Source organism: Pseudorca crassidens, chromosome 6 (assembly GCF_039906515.1).
Source record: "Pseudorca crassidens isolate mPseCra1 chromosome 6, mPseCra1.hap1, whole genome shotgun sequence".
Taxonomy (NCBI): Eukaryota; Metazoa; Chordata; class Mammalia; order Artiodactyla; family Delphinidae; genus Pseudorca; species Pseudorca crassidens.
In genome coordinates, this window is record NC_090301.1 from 93,433,074 (window position 1) to 93,450,344 (window position 17,271).

Consider the following 17,271-nt stretch of genomic DNA (forward strand, 5'->3'; position numbering starts at 1 on the left):
GGTGATTGTGTAAATAGTGGGATTGGAAGGGGGTCCTCTATTATAAGCTCCTTCCGGAAAACCAAACGATTCACTCCAAGAAGTACTGCTCCCAGTTAGACCAAATGAAAGCAGCACTCGAAGAAAAGCGTCCAGAATTAGTCAACAGAAAACACATAATCTTCCATCGAGGTAACGCAAGATGGCATGTTTCTTTGATGACCAGGCAAAAACTGTTGCAGCTTGGCTGGGAAGTTCTGATTCATCTGCCGTATTCACCAGACATTGCACCTTTGGATTTCCATTTATTTCAGTCTTTACAAAATTCTCTTAATGGAAAAAAATTTCAATTCTCTTGAAGACTGTAAAAGGCACCTGGAACAGTTCTTTGCTCAAAAAGATAAAAAGTTTTGGGAAGATGGAATTATGAAGTTGCCTGAAAAATGGCAGAAGGCAATGGAACGGTGAATATGTTGTTCAATAAAGTTCTTGGTGAAAATGAAAAATGTGTCTTTTATTTTTACTTAAAAACCGAAGGCACTATTTGGCCAACCCAGTAACAGCAGCCACAGACAGCCACAAAAAACACATTACCCACATTCCCAAAAGGACAAAGTTATGTATATTTTTACCTTTTAGATTAACACCTAGGAATATACAGATTATAATTTTTCCCCCAGGACAAAGAACTTAGCACAGCCAAATGCCCAAAACCTCTTATATCAGAAACCCCTTATCTATAAGAACACAGAAAGATTAAGAGTAGTGTAGGAAATATCAAAAATGATAATTCTCTATCAAGAGAAACAACTGTCAGGTTTCACTGCAGACTTTCATTTTCAGCTCGTAATCATAGCATCTTCCTGTAACGTAAAGTCAACTTTCAATTTTTTATCATAGCAAGGGACAAAGGTAGAATAAAAATATTCTAAGTACTTACATTAGCATCAGCTTAAAATTTATTTCTCACTGTACTTAATAAGCTAATTTGATAATTTATTTTTAACTGCTTTCCTGCCTCCAATCTACTTAATTTTCTATTATACAGAGACTGAAGAAGTCACCGACTTTCAGTATAATGGCTTAAGGTAGACAATGAGACAATGAAAGAAAAGAAAAGATTTTGATGATGTAAATAGTTAATTAGGTTTTGAATAACAGAATTGACTCTGGGATGGAGAATTAATTTTTAATGAATGACATAAACAAATATGATACACTACAGCGACTGCCTCGGAAGGATAACTTCTATTTTAAGTTGTGCCAAAAATGACTATCTCCAAGAACTATATGAAAAAAAGTTTTTTCCTAATAAAAGAATTAAATATTTATTTTCATCTCTGAAGATAATATAGATTATAAATAGTACATGTTCTAAAAATGTTTTAGGGACTTCCCTGGTGGTCTAGTGGTTGAGAATATGTCTTGCAATGCAGGGTCACTGGTTTGATCCCTGGTCAGGGAACTAAGATCCCACATGCTGCTGGGCAACTGGGTCCGTGCGCTGCAACTACTGAGCCTGTGCAGAGCCTGTGCAGTCTGGAGCCTGCGCACCGCAACAAAAGATCCCACGTGCCATAACTAAGACTCGATGCAGCAAAATAATATAAATAAATAAATTTAAAAAAATGTTTTCATTTGGCTGTGTGTCTAAATGACTTTCTCACAACACATGAGTAGTTTTTTTTCCTGTTATGATGACATGATGACTGACCGTTTATCAAATAAATGCATATTTGGTACATATGCATATTTCTTATATTCATTTACCTATCTTTAGCAAGAGTCTATCATATACACTAAGACATTTTAAATATACACATTATAAGTTAAAAAGATGACAAGTGCAATTCACAAACCTTAAGAATTTAAAGTACTGAATTACAGTCAGAGATGAGAAAAATTTACTCTGTCACCTTCAAATTTACACCTCTCCCTTCAATTGTTATCTGTGTAAAACCATATATCTAGGCTTTACCCGAAAGGATAAAGAGCCATTTCTGCTGATTTTCATGCTTATTTTGGGATACAAATAAAGATCCGTGAGGATCCTAAAAGAGACATGAACTTTAGTATCGAAGCCAGTGAAAGTGAAAAGAGAAAAATGCTAGGAGCCTAAAAGTTATGTAATCTAAAAGCAAAGAAGCTAGTAGAATGAGAATGTTATTGAAATTTCTACTTATCCATAATAATTACATTGTATTATATTTCTTTAGTTTTTAAATTCCTCAAAAACTCAGCAGTTTTATATGTTTTTTTTGGAATGGCAAATGAACTTTATCATGAAATGCACTCAATAATATGATAGTATTAGCTGAATTTCAGCTAATGACAGTATTAGCTGAAAATGCAATCAATGTTAACTAATCCTAGGTAAGGAAAGATGCCTTCTGTAAATCTCTCTCACACAGAGAATCCTAATGTCAGTAAACGTGTTACCTCTTAAGTACTTTGGAGGTGCTCAATGTACTGCTGGTAGGAATCCTATATTTTAGGATAATTACAGAAGCCACATGATGAATAAAGAGCTAAGACAACATTAGGGAAACTAATGTTTTGACTGCACAGTTCTAGACAGATATTTATACCTGTTTTTGAAAGCCTGCCTATGCTTTTGCTGCTTCCAGAACTATCACCTCTTGTCAGAACTGAAATTCCACTGAAGCTGCTGGCTTTGGTTACAGCGGGCTTGAAGTTTCGGAGAGAGCTGTCTGAATCCGTGCTGCTCCAGGGTCGTGGTTCAGAGTACTTCAACTCGTTCTCAGTGCTGCTCTGATGGCTATTTGTTGATCTCCCTGAAGAATCTTTATTAACTCTGTAATTTAGAAATAAAACTTTGAGAAGCTAATAGAGACAAAAAGGAAAATTATTTAAAAAATGCTTTAAATATTCAATACTGTGTACTGCACGAAAACATGCTTCCAATACCTAAATATCTGGCGCCTCTGCTGGGTGCTACTAGCATCCTCATCTTGGATTCTGTTGGCATTTTCATAAAACATTTTTATTTTTTTTAAAACATTTTTATTTTTATTAGCATCAGTGAGACACTTAGCAAAACAAATGTTAAAAAGCCCCTCACCTTTTGTCAATAATATAATTCTCTTGGGAACACAGGGACTAGAAAGAAAGAACAGATATAAAAAGTTGAGCATTTGTCGGATAACGCCATCTGGAAACTAACGATGACAACAAAAATCGTGTAACAATTTTAAAAAAGTAGTTACCCTCACCCCTCAAATCAAACATGGTGATAAGTTGCAAAATAAGTGACAATGAAAAATTATTTTGGCTTGGAGATACTATGCTTATTTTTAACAGATACACATTTTTGAAGCCATTCATTTTTGTTGTACAAAGTAGCTTGAAATTCAAATATCTAACAAGTGAACCCATTTTCACTATTACATATTCGAAGTATACACCTGTCTGTAGATTCCACCTCCTTCACTCAACAAATATTTTGATCACCTGTGCTTTGGCAGTAGCTGTAGCAGTGAACTAGCAGCTACGCCTCAATGTAGCTTACAGCCAAAATCCTCCAGTGCTATTAACCTAACTCAGGCAACCATCTGTTTTGCATCTTGTATTATTACAACAGTCTTCTAGTTTTCCAGCTACCAGTTTTGCTCTTTTCATCCAATTTAAACAGCAGAAGCCATAGCTATCTCTCTAAAATATCAATCTGATCACGCCTGTTCCCTCCTTAATAGCCCCCTTCGTTCTAGCACAGGGGTCCACAAACTACAGTCAGCTACCTGTTTTTGTAAATATACATTCATCAGAACACAGCCATGCCCATTCATTTGTGTATTGTCTATGGATGCTTTCATATTAAAATGGCAGATTTGAGTTGTTGCAATAAAGACTATATAGCTTGAAAAGCCTAAAATACTCATTATCTGTCCCATTATAGAAAAAGTTTGCTGACCCCTGCTCTAGCTAAAAGCCCCAACCTCCTTAACTAGCTTTCAGGAGCAAGTCACCTGCTTCCTGCTTATTTCTCCAATTGAAACGTCCCTCAATTCTTGTCACCTAGGCTACAATCCAGGTACTCTGAATCTCTCAATTCCTCATGTGTCAAGTTCTCCTTTATCTCTGGCTCGCTGCAGATGTTGACCCTGGACACGTAATACTTCACTCCTTCAGTTCTTCTCTTGGAAGCTAACTCTCCCTCTCACTCCTCAATTCTGGTTTGTGGTGCTTCTCTGCTGTGTTCCTTATTTTACCTTCACGTTTCTATACAAATCACACACCATGTTGTCATTATCTGAATACTCATCATGGGTAAAGACCTCATCCATCTTACAAACTAGAGAGAGGAAATAGATCTAGGTTAGGCTCTGAGTTCAGAAGACATGGGCTGAAATCCCAACTCTGGCATTTTCTAGCTGGATGATCCTTGTCTATTTTCCTTAGTTTCCTGGAGCCTCAGTTTACTTATCTATAAAATAAAAACAGTGATAGTATCTACCATATATAGGGTTGTTTGGGAGATAAATTAATGTAAATGTCCATGGATATGTTCTCCAGTGCCCAGCACAGCACCTACTATACATGATCAATAAGATTTGTTGAATATTATAAAGTTTTAACTGACAGTCTAGATTTTAATGTCATTTACGTTTTTTTTTTTTTTAATACAGAGCTAACTTCTATCTCTGGTGGTATTAACACAAATTACATATATTCTTTTTTTTTTTTTTTTTTTTGTGGTACACAGGCCTCTCACTGTTGTGGCCTCTCCCGTTGTGGAGCACAGGCTCCGGGGCCATGGCTCACGGGCCCAGCTGCTCCGCGGCATGTGGGATCTTCCCGGACCGGGGCACGAACCCACGTCCCCTGCATTGGAAGGCGGACTCTCAACCACTGCGCCACCAGGGAAGCCCTACATATATTCTTATATCCTTGACTAGTACCCTGTACTGCACAGAGCAGGTGCTTAACAGATACTGGTAAAATCAAACTGATTCTCCCTTAAATATATGTGTAAAGTAATCAGCCACTTAAAAGATCTCTTCCAGGACTTCCCTGGTGGTCCAATGGTTAAGACTCTAAGCTCCCAAAGCGGTGGGTGTGGGTTGGATCCCGGGTCAGGAAACTAAGATCCCACACACCGCACAGAGCAGCCAAAAAACAACAACAACAACAACAACAACAACAACAAAGATCTCTTCCATATAATCACTTATAAAGTAGAAAACAAATATTAAACTGAAAAATCAATTAGCTGTATTTTAAAAGAAGAAACAAGTTATTTATCAAGAAAAGTCCACTAACAAGTAGGATTTAGAGTACATGATTTTGTAGACAGTGACCAATGTTCTAAAAATCTCAACTCTGTGAGAAGTTTGGAAGAAAAAAATATTACATAAACTATATACTCAGTCTAATATACTACTCCTTAGTCGATCTGCTTTCAACTTTTGAAAAGTTTATACAACTGGTGCAAAGTAGTATTTTATAAACTACTAAATCATTAACATGAACAAGACAGTCTGCAGTATTTCTAAAGGGGTGACTTTATATGTAACAAATGTAGTTAGAAGTATATGTGATCAATAGATTGAGGGAGGAGTGAACCCCTATAATGCAATTAGCATATATTTACACATGAAGAGCTAAATATAAGTTAGAACATACATCTTGGGAAAATATTCGGTCTCTAGCTCTCTGGTACTCTTCTTCTCTTTCTTCTATAGATTTGCTTCTTCTGTCATCTTTCAAACGTATTCTCATCTGAAGAAAAGAGAACAATTAATCTTGGGAAAATGGTCTGCTGGTATAAGTCCAGCACCTATAAAAATGCTCTAGTCATGCTAGGTTACCTGGTTATCATCTTTGTCAAAGCTAGAGTTATCTCTCTTGAGGATATATCGTTTCTGAAAGTCTTCACCTTTATCATCCTTAATATGTTCATTAAATTTCTGATCAGGTCTAAAAAAAAAAAAGCAAAAACCAAGGGAACAAAAGAGATAATACAAAATATTTACAGAAAAGTTAAATATAACGCTTTATAGAAGGTGATAAATATAAGTTACCACTCACTAGTGCCATTAATAGATACTTATGTTATCTCAATTACTCCTCAAAACAATCTAATGAGAAAATATTAACTACCCCATGTCATGACTGAAAGGCTGTAATGAAATACATTGTGGGCTCTGGAATTTGACTGCTAAGGTTCAAATACTCAGCTTTAACACTTAGTTGTGCTTTAGGACTTACACAAGTTACTTATTAACCTTTATTTCCCCTAGTTTCCTCACTTGTAAATAGGAATTACAGTGTACCTACTTCATATGGCTGTTGTGAAGATGAAATGAATCAATAGATGACCAGCACTTAAAACAGTAAACACTCAGTAGAAGTTTGTTATTATTATATTACTGAGAAAACTGAGGTTCAAATGGCTAAAGCAAGGGTCCAAGGTCAAAGGGCAAGTACATGACTGAGCCATACTTGGAGCCCTGGTATGTAAGACTCAAAGCCTGTATATCATCTTTGCATTGCCTCCTCTAAATCTAAGAAACAATTCTGGGACAAAGAAAAAAGTATAGCACAGTATTTTATGTTACATTCCTATAGTACCTGGTTTGGTGTTAATCAAATATTTTGTGGCTGAATTTAATAAAGCTTAAGAGACTACTTCAAAATGCAACCAAGTTACCAAGAATTCATAATTACAGCAGGGTACATCTTTGTTTTATATTAATTGAAATAGGTTAAAAAGAGAAGTTCCTTTTTGAAGGTTAATGTTACAACCTAAAGAAATGATTATGAACTCTTAACAACATATTTTATGGCTGATTGGCCGGTCTTTCCTCTATGGAAATGTTGCAAGTTCTGCTGAGATCCAGAAGACAGACAAGGTTGTTGCCCTTGGAAAATTACAATTATATAAAACTTCACTTTCTGAAATGTATTCTCAGCTTCAACAAATTAATCCATTCAACACTCTTGAGATGTAATACCATCCTATTATAAAACTGAAATATGTGATATATAAAAAATATATTTAGAGGAAATAAAGGCTAACTGAACCCCTAAGCAATATTTTACATATACTTTAAATATATATTATGTAGTCACATAATATATTATGAATACCCTAAATAAATTTCTAAACCAAATAAACCTCAGTAATGACATTTTCAGCAAACTTGACCAGATATTTCAATATGTAGTAATCAAGTTAACACTTCTGAATATTTGTTTTAACCTAGTGAATTTTTAGTAAAGTACTGTATCTACCTCCTGTCAAATGATGCAAAAGATTTTTTAAAAAAATAAATTTATTTATTTTGTTTATTTATTTTTGGCTGCATTGGGTCTTCGTTGCTGCGTGCGGGTTTTCTCTAGTTGTGGTGAACGGGGCCTACTCTTAGCTGTGGTGTGGTGGCTTCTCTTGTTGTGGAGCACGGGCTCTAGGTGAATGGGCTTCAGTAGTTGCGGCTCGCGGGCTCTAGAGCGCAGGCTCACCAGTTGTGGCGCATGGACTTAGTTGCTCCGCGGCAATGTGGGATCTTCCCGGACCGGGGCTCGAACTCATGTCCCCTGCATCGGCAGGTGGATTCTTAACCACCGCGTCACCAGGGAAGCCCGATGCAAAAGATTTTAAAATGAGAATTATGGGGCTTCCCAGGTGGCGCAGTGGTTGAGAGTCCGCCTGCCGATGCAGGGGACACGGGTTCGTGCCCCGGTCCGGGAAGATCCCACATGTCGCGGAGCGGCTGGGCCCGTGAGCCATGGCTGCTGAGCCTGCGCGTCCGGAGCCTGTGCTCCGCAACAGGAGAGGCCACAACAGTGAGAGGCCCGTGTACCGAAAAAAATAAAAATAAAATAAAATAAAATAAATAAAATGAGAATTATGTAAGTAAGCTGAAGAAATCTCTATTTTAAAATATACTTAGATAAGTGAAACAGAGCACATCTCCACATAAAGCGATACAGAGAACTAAAGAGAAAAATAAAAGAGTAAAAAGATTTCATGACCAAACTGATAAGAAAAAGATTGCTTTCTTTAGGAATTTGAAGGATTATCTATTTAGTTCTGACAATGGCAGTATGTTGTTATTTATTTGTCCATGATTGCCCCATTTACTTATATCAACTATTTCTGTAGCTGTTCAAAATCACATTTTCTTATTGAAGGAATTTGTACTTGGGTGAAAAAAGAGATGGTTATACCAATATGAACTATAAGATTTAACCAAGAGCCTGGCAACTTTTCTAAGAGCAGCTGGATCCCCACACCAAACAGCATTAGCAGGCATTTCAGCTAACCTTAAGACTGTCTTACCTCTGTCTTTTATAGATGCCTGAATTTACTGCCCTGCAATCGCCAACTTCCCGCTCCAATGAGACAGCCCAGTGGACACCGGGTTGTTGACATCCACAACACCACTGGTTCAAGGCTGGAGCGGGTAATCTGCCTATGAGGAAAAGGCAAGTTTGTTTTTATTCATTGTGGAGCAGATCTCTAAGGTTTTCTGATTTACATCCTTCTTCATATTCCAGAAGAAATAAAATAAGAATACAGTGTAACGTCAATGATCTGAAATGTCTAGTAATAATTACGCTATTGATCCATTCTTCTTTAAGTACATCATAAACATCTGCGTTTAGCTAAACTTTTCATGATCTGGATAAAGAGAACCTTGACATCACTTGCAGCATTCAAATAACTGAGGTTACACTGTATTGAAAACCTTAGAGAGTCACCAGTCGAAATATTAGTCAAAATGCCTGCTAATGTACACATGCTTGGGCATCCAGCAGCTCTGAGTAATGTTGAAAGGTACTGGTTAAATGAAGTAGAGTTCTGTTCACCTTAAGTCCAGCTCGTAGGTTATGGTTACTATCCAACTTTAGTCATGATACAACTAACTAGGAAAAAGCTGAAAGATGAGGATATTTTCAAAAGACTGAAAGACAGGCATAGGAAAATTAAATCAGATTCCCATTTGCAGGTAAAATTTAATGCCCCTGAAAATATGGGATCCTTTTCAAAGACATCTGTCTTCATTAATTTAATTTTAGTTGTAGTAACAATCATTTAAAAATACTAGCTTCCACCAATATACCTATTTAGTTGACAAAATACTATTTGAAATGGAAGAAAACCAACTTAGTCAAGCAAACAATATGACAGCTACAAGGGTAAAGGCCATTATAACAAAAAGGAAATTAATGAATTTATTTATTCATTTATTTATAAACCGTGCAAACTGAAGGGTTCATAATAGACAGAACCCTGAGAAGTCTAGCTTCAAGGAAGGAAGAAAAACAATGAACTGAAAAGCATTATTTATGGCATCTGAAGCTGTCTGCTGCTCATTATCACAGATCCACTGCCGCGACATATGAAATTAATATAGAAAATTCTTTTGATAGGAAACCACCGCTTAGTATAATGTTAGCTGAACTCAACTGCGTTAGCTTCACAAATAGGCCTCTGCATTGGGCCTTTTGCTCCCACATATCAGCACTGATTATCTATTTCACCATACTGTACAGGTATCACTTTTTAAAGCAAATGATTCCTCTTAACTCCTTAAAATTTCTTCCTCAGTCAATTACACATAGCCCAGAAGGGTACAAAACATTATGGATGATACTGGATTAACCAGTAAGTCTCACCGTCCTGAGATTTGTGGAAGAAACGGAGCAAAAACAAAGGTGGAAAAGACAGTAAACTGATAGAAAATTAATTAAATGTAAGGGTGTTAAAGTTTGCTCTCTTTTTTTTAAATTTGCCTGAGGTTGGCCACAGGTAACTAAATTATATTAATTCAAAAATCCGCAAGAGAATGATTATTAAACATTACTGATATTATGACCTTTGAGGGTTTTTTAAAACCCATCCTCATTCATCTGTCTTATTTCAGTCCAGACTGGTGCATTTTACACCTTGTGAGTTAAATCCACTTTTTGGTTCCGTCACATACGGTTGTCACGAAGCTGAATTAGGCTGCTAAAACATGTGGAAAACCTGAGATAAAAGGTGCTACAGAAAGATAAAGTAGTATCAAACACACAGATAATATATAACTACATTTCTTGATACTTACATTCTTGTATTGCTAGTTTTGTTTACTATGACAGACTTCCCACTCTGATCAACATTGTGGTCTAATCCAAAGTAAGCAGCGACTCTGTGTAATAGCATCCTATGGTAAGATGTCATTGGGGGGAATTTTTTACGTGGAGACCTAAAAGTAGAAGAAAAACTAATTTAGTTAAATCTTGAAGAACTGTGATGACAATTTATTTTCTTGTTAAAGGTTAGGACTTACTCATTATTACCAATGAAATCTAAAATCTCTTGTTCCAATTTCAACAGCATCATTCTGTCCCTGAAACAAAATATGAAAACTCTTATATATAAAATTTAACACTGACCTAATCATACCATAAATGTTGAATTTACAGGGCTATTTTTTTGGGGGGGGGGTAAAACCTGTATACTGAAGAACATCACAAGCTTGATGCTAGAATGTTTACATGCTTTCTAAAAAAAAGTAATATTTTAAAAGATGACTTTTTAAAATTTTATGGAAAATTTCACACATACACAATTGTAGAGAGACTATCATCCAATTTCAACAATTACCATCATGTGGCCATTCTTAAAACAGATATATCTTGATCTGCTAAATATTACTATATTAGATTCTGTTCTGCAAATGTATGGATTATAACAGCATATTAGTCCTTACTTCCCTACTCAATAAAGCTAAGAGGTAGCAGGAAAACAGACATCTTTAGTCAGGCTCATGACTTTGTTATTCTGAACTCCATAGAAACAGTACTCTAAAGAACATGCAATGCCAGTAACAACAGGAATACTCCTATGGGAATCCAATGCTAGTTTATAAATGGAACTATAGCAGAGAAGTATGAACTATATTACTAACTCTAATTCAGAAGGAGAGGACTTTTCAAATCATTCTGAAAATCACTATTATATATTTCTAAGACTTTGGGAATTTTTCCCACAAAGAATCAAAATGAACCAAAGACCTCCAACATGTAAAATAAATAGGGACGCTAGGGAACACCTGCACGTGCTCCTTTAGACCACTAGGGTCCTATTTAGCACACTTACAAAATAAGTTACTGGTACCACTCCCTTTCAAAGGACCTCCCTGCCCACACACCAAGAACGTGGCTCAAGAGAGTATTCCTGTGCTCACTGTAAATGTCATGCGCATGTGGGAAAAACAAAACAAAACAGAAACAAAAAAAACCCCTCAAAGAACCTTAAAGCTAGAAGTAGCTTTACAAATCATTCAGTTCTGTTCCTAAAATTTTATAGATCAAGAAAACTAGGCCAAGAGGTTAATGTTTCCCTCCCAAATAAACACTATATAGTAGATCCCTCTCAAATTTTAAAAGGAAACAGTGCCCTTGCTTAAGTTGCCCGAAAGTCTATACATCAGCTCTGAGTTTGATCTTTTCTCTATATTGTGGAAGAAGTCTTATAAAAAACTGAGTAATATTAACCATACATATTTTTATATCAGTTGAAAAAAATCAAGAGAATAACATGCCTATGTGGTGATTTCAAACCCAAAGCTGAAAACACGATTACATTTTAACTCAAATTCTAGCAACATTCAATTCTGCCCCTAAACCTGTTTCTCCTTCAGTATTCTGCATTATCAGCATGGCACTACCTTTCACTTGGCATATTGTACTAGAAGCATTTTTGGCCCATTACTGTGCTTTTAAAAATCCTCCTATGCAGTTAATTACTATTGCAAAATTTATCTATCTTCAATCTATTTTTCTTCTATTTCTACTGCCACTACCCTGGATCCAAGCAATCAGGATCTCTGACTTGACTACTGTAATAGTAGTGTATTATCTCTCTGTATCCTCCCTTGTTCCCTCCTAATCTGTTCTACCTGGAGCATCCATAACAATCTTTTAGAAACACACATGTGAACACAAGTCATGGCCTTGGTTAAATATTTATCACAGGTTTCTCACTGCTCATAGGTTATAACTGAACACCTGTAATGTGGCCTACAAGGTGGGCATGATCTGGTCTTCATCTACCTCTTTAGCTTCTTTTCCTGCCCCTTACTCACAAAACTCTTATCATTTTAGCTTACCCCTGTAATTGCCAAGCTGGTTCCTTGAACAAGCTGTTTCCTTTGCCTAGGACAGCTTCTTATATTCTTTCTTAGAACCTGTTTCTTTCATACCTTTAATAGCGTTTATCACAATTACCATTATATAGTTATTTGGACTATAGAGAGGAGCTCAACAAATGTAACTGTGTGGAATAAATTAATCAGATTATTTCATCCATGTCTTTTAATATTTTTTTCCTTAAAATGTTGGGGGAGGATGGGAAATTTTTACTTCATAAGGTTTCCCCCAAAAAAGGACTTATTTACTTAACTATAAGACCCTCTTTTCTTCTAATTTTTTGGGGGTCAATTTGTCTTGAGATGATATAATTTTCAGTAACTTTCCTAATGTATTTTATATACTTGTTGCAGGGGAAAAAAAAGGAATCTGAGGCAGGCAACTTATTCAGCATTCATGAAACAGTGCATTTAAATTTGTTTCCTCTGTTTGAGCTCAACAGCAGGCCTAAGATATGTGAAATGTTCTTCAGTGAATGAACTGGCATTGAAAACAAATTTCTGTTGTCTCCATGAAAGTAAACAAAATCTAACGATTTTACTAGCTATTGATACAAATTCAGGTTTTTATTTTTTTTTCCTTTCGCATGTAGATCTATGGATTGCAGAGGATTTTCTATTATTACCTGGGCCATTTATTTAAATAAGTTCCCGTAATTAGTTTACGAAATTTTCAGTTAGTAAAAAGTAGAACTTGTTAGGAAAATAGCTTTCCTAAGTTCTCAAGATTTACACTTCCTGCCTGTATCATATAGCTATGTATGTATATGATACATGTATGTATGTATATGATACTATGTATGTATATGTATATGATATATCTATAGCTTGGTCTAAGTTTCCAAATTTTCAAATCTGTAATCAAGGTTAGATATTTTGGTAATGGCCATAAGTTAAAAATTAATAATCCTTTATAGAAGCATTACATACATCAAACTAACAGATCCACAAATTCCTTTTTTTAAGGCATAAGGTTTATTAGCGCATGAACCTAAAAGTAGGCACGCATTGAACTTATCATATAACGTTTAAAAATAGACCAATAAATGCTGTCTATTTATTAAAGAAATAATAAAAACAAAGATCTCAATCAAACTGACCAATAAACTACTATCTAAAGTGAAAATGAAGGGGCAAGAATCTTTTAGTTACCAGTGCTCTAGTCATTATACCAGAACTGACTTTAGAGAAAGTGTGTGCAGCTGGTATACAAGTGGCAAATAAAAAAGAAGAAAACAACAATGCTTCCATCTGACCACCCCCTTCCCAATGTTCCACATGACCTGGGTCAAATATCTGCAACAGGCAAGAAATAAGATGATTCAGACATTACCTCCAGTAAAAGTAATTTTAGGAAATATTTCAAACACAGAACAATTGTACGATATTCCCCAGAACAATACAGTTTACTTTTACAATATCCATTCTCAGGATTTATCCATGGGGCTGCTCCCCTCCATTAGCGATGTAATATAGTTGCCTATATTGTACATGTTTCTTTAGTACACTGTGGAATTTACACAAAACGGGTATAAAATCAATACAAAAACAGGTATAAAAACCATGTGAGTGAGTGTAAACTCTATCTTGGACAACTTCAGGTTCCCGGGTTCTAAACTAGTAATGAGTATTATTATAGTTTCCAATAATATTTCTTGAAACAGGAATTCCAGATAAACTGTTATTTAACACCTGAGGTTAAGTTTATTCATCGGGATGAGAACAAGATAAAAGATTAATGATCTGAAGAAAAAATTTGAAATAAAACATTAGCTAAATTTTAGTATCACTAAAAGTAAATCTGCTTAACATTTAGAAATCTCTGAGCAACAATCTTGAAAGCTCTAATGGAAATTTGCCAGACTTATTACTAATTTTGTGCCACGTATATCTGGCAATTAATTGTGTGTTTCATTGAGAGAACACTGAGCTATCACTTAGGCAAATTTTGTTTCTCACAAAATTTAACATTAGCTACAACTTTCTAATCCACACTGACATTACTAATAACTTATTCATTAGCCATTACATGAATGATTCACCTATATATTTATTCAAATAAAAATGCATACACAGAAGGATTAAAGTTGTAATACATGCTACACAACATGGATGAACCTTGAAAATATTATGCTAAGTGAATGAAGCCAATCACAAAAGACCACATACATATGATTTCATTCACATGAGATATCCAAAACAAGGAAGTCTGTAGAGACAAACTAGATTAGGGTTCAGGGCATAGAGAGGTGATAGCAAAAGCGTTCAGGGTTTCTTTCTGGGGTGATGAAAAAGTCCTAAAATTGATTGTAGTGATGGTTGCACGTATCTGTGAATATACTAAAAACCATTAAATTGTACACTTTAAAAACACATATGGGGCTTCCCTGGTGGCACAGTGGTTGAGAGTCCGCCTGCCGATGCAGGGGACGTGGGTTCGTGCCCTGGTCCGGGAGGATCCCATGTGCCGCAGGGCGGCTGGGCCCGTGGGCCATGGCCGCTGGGCCTGCGCATCCGGAGCCTGTGCTCCGCAACGGGAGTAGGCCACAGCAGTGCGAGGCCCGTGTACCGCAAAAAAAAACCCAAAAAACCACATATGCAGATAACTTTAAAACTTTTTCATTTATAGAGGAAAACAAGAGAATTGCACAAAAGAAAAATATTTTGGAATGTATAAATATAGATTTCTATATTTGTCCTTATTGATGTTTCTCCTACAGGTTCAGAAGAAAGAAAAATTCTGCCTGTTTAAGATCCCATCTTATTTTACACAAACTAGCTATGTATTTTCTACCATGCTCCTATTCCTTAATCTATTGAGTTCTAGTTTCCACCATCCTACCGCAAATGAAATGGTTTGTTAAAATAGCCAACAACTTCCTAGTTCCTCAATCTAATGGATTGTTTCATTTTACCTTTCATGATACTGTTGCCGATTGGCTGACTTCTAAGACAAGCGTTCTCATGATTCTTTTGCAATCTTTAACACCCATGGTCTCTTCCTTCACATCTACCCTTAACACGTTGCCTTTCCACAGAACAAAGCAACAGTCACTTCTACTGAAGACTGATGGCTGCCGATAACAGCAGCCAGGCTCATTTACCTGAAAACCAGAGCCTTTTAACTGCTGACACACTTCATCTCACTGTGGCTTTCCATCAGGCACCTCAAACTATACTTATTTATAACAGAACATGCCTTACTCCATTGAGGCTTGCCCTTATTTACTTCCCCTGTTAATGGAACTAGCTGTCAGTCCAGCCAGAAATCTAGCAGCTGTTCTGTTCTGCTCCAACGTGCCACTACTCTTCCATATCCAAATAATTACCAAGTCCTGCCACGGTATTTCTTAGATGTCTTTCGAATGTGTCCCTTCCTCTCTATTCTTCTCTATGTTCGTCAACCCACAGTCCTTGCTATGATCTTGGCCCCTCACTGACAAAGTAATCTTTCTAAAACATAAATCTCATTATAGCATCACCCTTTTGAAAATTCACCCTTTTGAAAATTCTGTCATGACTCCTCAACGTAGCATGCCATACTCAGTATTTCTCAAACGATGAACTACTGGCATCTCAAGTAAGGCTATTTTTCGTCGATCATTGCATCCCTAGCTTACCAGTAGCATTCCTTACTCATCCACCACCCCAGTGTGTTGGTACTATCCTAGGTTGAGGACAACTGCATAACCTGCTTTCATTCCTCAACAACGCCCTCCGCCTCATTTTCTACAATCACTTGCCACATGCCTCCCTGCTAGAGCCAGAGTGTACAATCTCGTCTTTGCTTGGATATGCCACCTCTCTCTCGTACGACCGTGCCCTGGCGATGCTCTTGTCTCCCTCGTGCCGCTCATGTTCCAGTTTAAAGCACTCTGAATTCAAGACTCAGCTCAGGCATTATCTTTTCAGTGAAGCCTTCCCATATCCTTTCAGAGGTTGGGATCCCCTCCCTGTGCTTTTAAAGCACACTGAAAAACTTCTTTTACAACATCTATTCTATTTTAATTACATATCATGGGTTTTTTTTTTCTAGCACACAGACAGTGAATATTTTAGGGTCAGAGATTATATTTTGTTCATCTTTATATCTACAATGTTTAGCACAATGCTTAGCACGTGATATATACCCAAGAAATGCCTGTTCAATGGACTAATGAATTCACCTTTCAGTTGGGACCGCTGAGGAATAAGTTTGCGGAGTTGGCTGACTTCTTCCTCACCTCACACTTATACATCTTCAGCCCATATTACAGGGAGACCACTTTTCAATTTGGTGGGTCCCCTTTTGGGGTTTATGTTAAATGTAAAATAGGAAATCAAGATGGTACTGAAACAATAAATCCTGAATGAAATTAAAGGTGTATCTTGAAGCAAGACATGAGATAAGGCTCAATGATACTAAAGAGAGTTGTTTGTTTTCTTTCATGTGCACCTATCCAATGAACTGAAGATTTCACAAATTTTTACTGCCACTCTGGGAAGCTAAAAATTTCACAAATTTTTACTACCACTCTGGGAAGCTAACATTCTTAACCTTCAAGTCTTCTACCCCATGAACATGTTGGTCAGATATTTTGTGGATAAACCTCTCTGTGGGGAGACTGCCTCACTGGGGTCGATGACCTGTCAAAAAGCTAAATCTATTTATCTAGTACCTCGGCAAAACAAAGGACTTCACAATTAGTTAAATTTGTGACTCAAATAAGCACCTTAAAAATCTTTGGGTTGGAGGTTTATAAACTAAGCAAGAAGAAACAAAAATTCTGCATTCAATTAAGTCCAAAAACTTGTTATAAGTGAATACACTAAGTTATCTGGTTGAGTGCTTTATCATGAGGTATATTTCTCTCTCTCCTATTTCATGATTAATGATAACTCTTCATCTCAATTAAGAGTCAAAATAGCTTGGTGAATTCTGTATTTTCCCAAATTCCTAAAGAGTATGAATTATCTTTATATCATGGTGATATACATAATGCCAAAAGATATTTATACATGTGCATATAGAGGCCAACAACATCTTAGCCCTAAGAAACTAAAATGTTTCTGGTGTACTTTAAATATTTTAATCTTATTCTAACTCAGTAATGAAAACATATATAACAAAATTATGGTACTCTAGAAGCAA

General features: G+C 36.3%; 1 protein-coding gene across 15 annotated transcripts in view; it reads right to left on the bottom strand.

The window, feature by feature from the left end:
• R3HDM1 (R3H domain containing 1) overlaps nucleotides 1–17,271 on the bottom strand; it is a 114,633-nt gene that overhangs the window by 72,702 nt on the left and 24,660 nt on the right. For 11 of the 15 annotated variants that reach the window (XM_067742085.1, XM_067742078.1, XM_067742073.1 and 8 more), the window contains 7 exons: nucleotides 10,278–10,337; nucleotides 10,053–10,193; nucleotides 5,808–5,916; nucleotides 5,623–5,718; nucleotides 3,062–3,099; nucleotides 2,908–2,958; nucleotides 2,568–2,794 (listed from right to left, as the gene is read on the bottom strand). In XM_067742085.1, the coding sequence (XP_067598186.1) occupies nucleotides 2,568–2,794; nucleotides 2,908–2,958; nucleotides 3,062–3,099; nucleotides 5,623–5,718; nucleotides 5,808–5,916; nucleotides 10,053–10,193; nucleotides 10,278–10,337 (722 nt within the window). The remainder of the gene's footprint in view (nucleotides 1–2,567; nucleotides 2,795–2,907; nucleotides 2,959–3,061; nucleotides 3,100–5,622; nucleotides 5,719–5,807; nucleotides 5,917–10,052; nucleotides 10,194–10,277; nucleotides 10,338–17,271) is intronic. The other 4 variants (XM_067742083.1, XM_067742080.1, XM_067742074.1 and 1 more) reach the window with 2 other exon arrangements.